General features: G+C 51.3%; 1 protein-coding gene across 1 annotated transcript; it reads right to left on the bottom strand.

The window, feature by feature from the left end:
• Positions 1–860: 860 nt before the first annotated feature.
• On the bottom strand, positions 861–3,221 carry LOC131572684 (potassium voltage-gated channel subfamily A member 5-like). The gene has a single exon (XM_058825947.1). The coding sequence runs from the start codon at positions 3,112–3,114 to the stop codon at positions 1,228–1,230; it is 1,887 nt and encodes a 628-aa protein (XP_058681930.1). The 5' UTR covers positions 3,115–3,221; the 3' UTR covers positions 861–1,227.
• Positions 3,222–6,113: the final 2,892 nt, after the last annotated feature.

The raw sequence follows: 6,113 nt of genomic DNA, 5'->3' as shown, positions 1-6,113 counted from the left end.
GTTTGGAAATAAAAGAAACCAGGGGTGTGTTTTGATGAAAAGATAGTGCTTTCCACCCATGTCAAAGAGAAAAGCCACGCGATGGTACGCTGTGTTCAACTCCTGAAGTGCCATCGACTCCCGGTCTAAGACAACCAAATCCAGAGAACTCTGTACACAAATGGTGTTTGCATACATAAAGGTGATTGATACACACGCTCAAGAAATTTGGAGCGTATAATGAAAGGAGTTTTGCAGATTTTGCACTCAGTATTCTACTTTCTCATTGTGCCTATTCACTCTCTCATGTTTTTGATCTGTTGTGCACTTGAAAATCTGTTCAGATCACTGTTGTCCACTGGATTGAAACCAGTAACAGTGTGTTTTTTTCCTTTCAGTCTCAAAAATATAACAAAGGTATATAACTGTAAAACCACAAAAAAAAAAAAAAGCTGCACATACTTTTTTGAGTGGGGCCGGTAAGCACATGACTGAATTACTTAGAAATTCTGAAAGAGGAAGGTAACTAGTAAAATTATTTATAAAGAAGTATATCTACAATATTTAATAATTTAAAGCTCACAAGAAACTAACATATCAATGACAACAGAAGTTTTCTGCTCTAGGGCTCAAAGCACCAAATTCACTTCACATACAAGATAACCAGATCTGTACTGATCACTAATGGAAAACTCAGTGCTGATCTGCTAATGTTCCTAGTGCTTTAATGATATCATATTTCACAGGAATAAGAAATCTCCTTTCAACCATAAATACAGTCATACAGATACAAAATATATCTGAATAATTTCAGTTTGAAACTACAGTACAAAACCCTTCAACCTCCCACCTCCCATCCCCAATCCAGTCATTCTCCACACACACATCCCCCAGTTCTTTATACTAAACTCGGGGCAACTGAATTGGTTACAAATTATCCATTTAAAACCAATGACCATTTGCTAAAATAAGTTTCTACAAATTAGATTTTTCACTGTCATAATTTACCAGCTCCTGCATCATGGAGCGTAGCTTATTCTTAGTCTATTTTAAAAATAGGTGACCCTTTGTGTCATGGAAAAAGAACATAAAAACATGTATTCCTGGAGGACTGCTCAGGACAGTGATCAATTTATAAAATACAGCCTGACTTAAAAAACTAATTGGTAATAAAAGAATAATTATAGTAGCAAGTTTCTGACACCAGAAAATCCTTCTGCCCCTCTGAACTCTAATTGTCTCCTTTCCTCACAGGTCTGTTTCCCTATTGGTGTCCAGACAGAGAGCATAGAGTGATTTTCTGAGATCTACGTTACTTTTTGCTTTGATATTGGCTTTCTCTAAGGAGCTGGTGCCACTGTTGAACTCCTCACTGTTTTCCAAGTGCACAACAGATTTGTTCAGAGAGTTTTTACTGGGTCTTCTCTTCACTTCCCCCCCACCAGTGCTGCCCTGAGCACTACTGTGTTCATCTTTGAGGATACCCTGCTCTTCATGGTCAGTCTCTCGGTGGTAGAAGTAGTTGAAGTTGGACACAATGACAGGGACAGGCAGGGCAATTGTCAGCACACCAGCAATGGCACACAAGGAGCCCACAATCTTGCCCCCCACAGTGACAGGTCTCATGTCCCCATAGCCTACGGTAGTCATGGTTACCACTGCCCACCAGAATGCATCAGGGATGCTGGAGAAATGAGACTCGGGGTCATCAGCCTCAGCAAAGTAGACAGCACTGGAGAAGAGGATCACCCCGATGAAGAGGAAGAAGATGAGGAGACCCAGTTCCCTCATGCTGGCTTTCAAAGTCTGTCCTAGGATCTGCAGCCCCTTGGAGTGCCTGGAGAGCTTGAAGATCCTGAAAACTCTGACCAGGCGGATGACTCTGAGGATGGCCAGGGACATGGCTTGCTGCTGGCCCCCACCCCCATTACTGCTGCCAGCCCCGGGCTGCTGCTGCTCATGGGCCAGCTCGGTGCCCAGGGTGATGAAGTAGGGGATGATGGCCACGATGTCGATGATGTTCATGATGTTGCGGGAGAACTCGGGTTTGCTGGGGCAGGCGAAGAAGCGCACAAGGAGCTCGAAGGTGAACCAGATCACACAGGTGGTCTCGATGATGAAGAAGGGATCAGCCAGGCTACTCGGTGGCTGCATGGGTGGGGAGTCCCCAGGCGTGCCATTCAAACCTCCCCCTTGGGGGGGCAGGGGTACGGGCATCTCCCTCTCGTCCCTGAACTCGGGCAGGGTCTCCAGGCAGAACGTGATGATGGAGATGAGGATGACCAGCACGGAGACGATGGCGATGGCCCGGGCTGAGCTGGAGCTCTCGGGGTACTCAAAGATGAGCCAGACCTGGCGCTGGAACTCATTGCGAGGCAGGGGCTTCTCCTCCTCTTTGATGAAACCCTCGTCCTCCCGGAAGCGCTCCATGGCCTCCTCGCCCAGCTGGTAGAAGCGGATCTCGTCGGCGAAGACGTCGATGGAGACGTTGACGGGTCGGCGGAGCTTGCCCCCGGACTGGTAGAAGTAGAGGATGCCGTCGAAGCTGGGCCGGTTGCGGTCGAAGAAGTACTCATTGCGGAGCGGGTCGAAGTAGCGAATGCGCTTGTCAGGGTCGCCCAGCAGCGTGTCGGGGAACTGGTTCAGGGTGCCCAGCTGCGTCTCGAAGCGCAGCCCCGAGATGTTGATCAGCACCCGCTGGTGGTGCATGGGGCCCGGGTTGGCCGCCGCCGCCGCCTCCTCCTCCTCGTCGCCCGCCGCCGCCATGGCCATGCCCCGGCGGTGTCCCCCCTCCTCGGGCGGCCCCATGTCCGCGGCGGGGCGCGGAGCGCGGGGCGGTGGCCGCGGCGGGGGCGCGGGGGTTGCGCGGGGCTCCGCCGCCCGCTCGTCGGGGCCGCCCGCGCCGCCGCCGCCGCCTCCTGCGCGGGGACCCGGCGGGGGCCGCTCCCGCTCCTCGTCCCCCGCGGGCGGCGGGGCCGGCGGGGCGCTCTCCTTGCCGTCGCTCAGCTGCGGAGAGCCGGCGAGGTGCAGCAAGTTGCCCCGCCAGCGCGCCCGGTCACCGGCGGCCGCGGCATCGTCGCCGCCCGCGATGGCCGTGGTGCCGCCGTTCTCCAGAGTCACCAGCGCGATCTCCATGGGCAGCAGCGGCGGCGGCGGCGGCGGCGGGAGGCAAGCGCGTCTGAGGCGGCGGGCATGCTGCGCTCGCCGCGCCGCTGCCGCCGCCGGCCACCTCCGGGCGGCCGCGTTGCCCTGCCCTGCCCTGCCCTGCCCTGCCCTGCCCTGCCCTGCCCTGCCCTGCCCTGCCCGCCTCCCCTCACTGCGCCGCCGAGCGCGGCCGAGCGCGGCCCGGGGGAGCCGCCCGGGGACCCGGATATGAACGAGCGATCATTATATTATGGTCGCTTGACGTCAAAGAGGATTCCTCCTGCTCTGCGCCCCCGCGCAGGCAGCGGCAGCATCCCCCGAGGAGCCGGGATGCCACATCCCCCCGCGCCCCGCCTCGCCCCGCCCCGCCGAGGGGCTCCGCGTATAGAGGCGGACGCGCTCGGGCAGCGGGGCCCGGCCATGGGGATGCGCACAGGTGCCCTGGCGGGGGATGCGCGGCGGGGGCACCGCTCCGGAGGTGCGGGAGTACCTGCGCCCGGGCAGGGGGCTGGGGCTGCCCTCCGGGCCGGGGGACCGGGGCACGGCGCTCTCCGTTCCGCAGCCCTCGCCCCCGCCGCGCCGGGGGATTACGAAGCGGCCCCCGCGCGTGGATTTGCTCGCAGCGAGCGCTTCTGGTTGCAAACCCCCAGTCACCTCTAATGAAAATCAGAACTGAAATCCCCGGGGATTCCTGGCGCCTCTTGGCGTGTGTCCCCCCCTCCCCATTCCCCAGTGGAACAAGAACAAAGGAAGGGATTGGGTATTAATTTTTTCCGTTTTGCGTTTGCTCTCCCCGCTCCTGCTCCCTCGAGTTTCTCGCTGAATTACTGCGGCTCCAAAAGGTGCTTCCCAAGCCAGCAAATAACATTTCTGCCATGCGGCTTTCGTGTTAACATTTTCAAACACTTTCCATTGATGCATTCTTAAACCCATATCCAAGGCTAAAATATTTCAGTAGATGTACCTTTTATTTAGAGAGAAGTGAGCAGCTTTACACAATGACTTCAATTACAGTTCAGTAATACAATTGATGCCAAGATCTTACTTTCTATATTCAAGCCACAAACTCATCCATTCTATTCAAGGTCTGCAGGGAAATACACGATATATTTACAGAACATGTAGGTATATATGCACCACTACAGTCTTGTGGAGTTTCTGGTTTTCTAACAAAATTGAGTGTGGCCATTTTGCCTTCCAGTTGGCATCACAGTGACATTTTTTCCTAAATCCTTATGTTACTACACATAGCTCCATCAAACACTCCACTTAGATTCACTGTGACTAGTGGCTTTCCCTTAATTTAAAACATTACCTCTGTGTATGAAATATGCCCAATGATATTAAAAGCAGTGCCAAAATAGAAAACCATAATTGTATTAAACTGTTTTAATAAGTGGTGGCTTGCATTTTATCTCCAAGAACTGAGCACTGACAACTGAGAAATGCCAACCTGTCTTGCCACCATGCCAGTGAAGTAAAGGACAGCTTTACTCACACAATTTCTAGAAGCAAAATAACATAGAAGATAAGTTCTTCTTCGAAAATAACGGTCCTTTGGTTTACAGCTATTTAGTGAGATAACACATGAAACCGGCAAAACGTAGGATAACATCCTTTGGGACTAGCAAAACCCATAATAAATACAGACGCACCACAGATAGACCTGTGCACCCCAGCAAGGAGCGGCTGATCTGCTATCAATGCACATCAGGGATTACAACCAGAGAAGGGCTTGCACACTCGAAAACTATTTTCATTTTCCAACTCGCTCAGCTCCTGTAACTGCAAGGCATTCTCCCTCCAAATATTGCCTCAGGAATAACTATGTATTTCAGGATAAAACATTCTAGACATCTGTGATAGCAGGCACCACACAGAGCAGAATTAAGTGTTCAGAGGAGGAGTAACTTGCTGCCTCTCATATCCTTGTATTTATTCTGCCATTCCTTCATCAATAGCAGAGAATTCCTGGGAGGGACCATGCAGAATTTAAGTTCCAGTTCAAGTTTCTAACCTAAGTATCAAGTTGCAGTGTTCATCCTGAATTTGAAGCCAGATGGGATTATGCTAGTGCAAAGAAAGACTTGTCCAAATTCACCTGAATGAAAGCCTTGCAGAAACCCCTATGGAGAAAATGTACATTAGTAATTGATAGATCAGAAAAATGCAGCTGCTTGTATAGCGTTTGAATAACTTGTAGCTACTTTCTTTACACCTTTAAAAGGTCTGAGAATCTATCACAGTGTCTGAATGTGTGGACGCAAAAGAAGAGCAGAGAAAAGGGACAAGAGAAAGTGGGAGGATGATGTTAAAGGGAAAGGAAGATCTACTCCAAGCAGGGAATTTTAATGGATAATTTTTATTTAATAGCCTTTATTTTTTCAGCTCAGTGTAAAGACCCTGAACACTCTCTTGAAAAGCAGCAGAAAGCCAAGGTACTGGAGAGTAAGGATGACATGCAGACTAGCGAAGAACAGTGCTGAGATGTGCTACTAATGTTTTAACCAGGCACTCCCTGAAAAGAATTTGTTTGTCCACATACTTGTGATTTAGCCAGAAGTCAGTCCTTTACACTCCAGCACATCCACAACAAAACCTAGCATTCACTGCAGCTCCCTCTGCTCCTCCGGTTCCCACTGTGGCATTCCATAGCAGGTGTGGCTGCTGGGAGCTGTCCTTCAGTGTCCCACAGTGAGATGAAGGACCCATTCCATGGAGAGGTCCCACATGCTGAGAAATGAGCCGTGGGGACAGTCTGCAGGGGCTGCATCCGCCTACCCGCACCCAAACACACTTATTCACTGTTTCTCTTGGCACATTTTGTGTGCCAGGGTGACACGGTGTTGACTAAATAATAGCAAGGTTGTGGCAGATGGTGAGGATATCATCTGAAGCTGAGAGGAAACCGAAAGGGTTAAAGGCAAATCCATGCCTCCCCCACTTGGTTAATTCCTCAGCAGCCTGATCCCATGCTGAGATGATTCAGG

This window comes from Poecile atricapillus, chromosome Z (genome assembly GCF_030490865.1).
Source record: "Poecile atricapillus isolate bPoeAtr1 chromosome Z, bPoeAtr1.hap1, whole genome shotgun sequence".
Classification (NCBI taxonomy): domain Eukaryota; kingdom Metazoa; phylum Chordata; class Aves; order Passeriformes; family Paridae; genus Poecile; species Poecile atricapillus.
The sequence above is the reverse complement of the archived record's forward strand: the minus strand, read 5'-3'. Positions and strand labels throughout refer to the sequence as shown.

Coding starts and splice junctions, on each gene's coding strand:
- LOC131572684 (XM_058825947.1), bottom strand. CDS start 3,114: ATGGAGATCGCGCTGGTGACTCTGGAGAACGGCGGCACCACGGCCATC.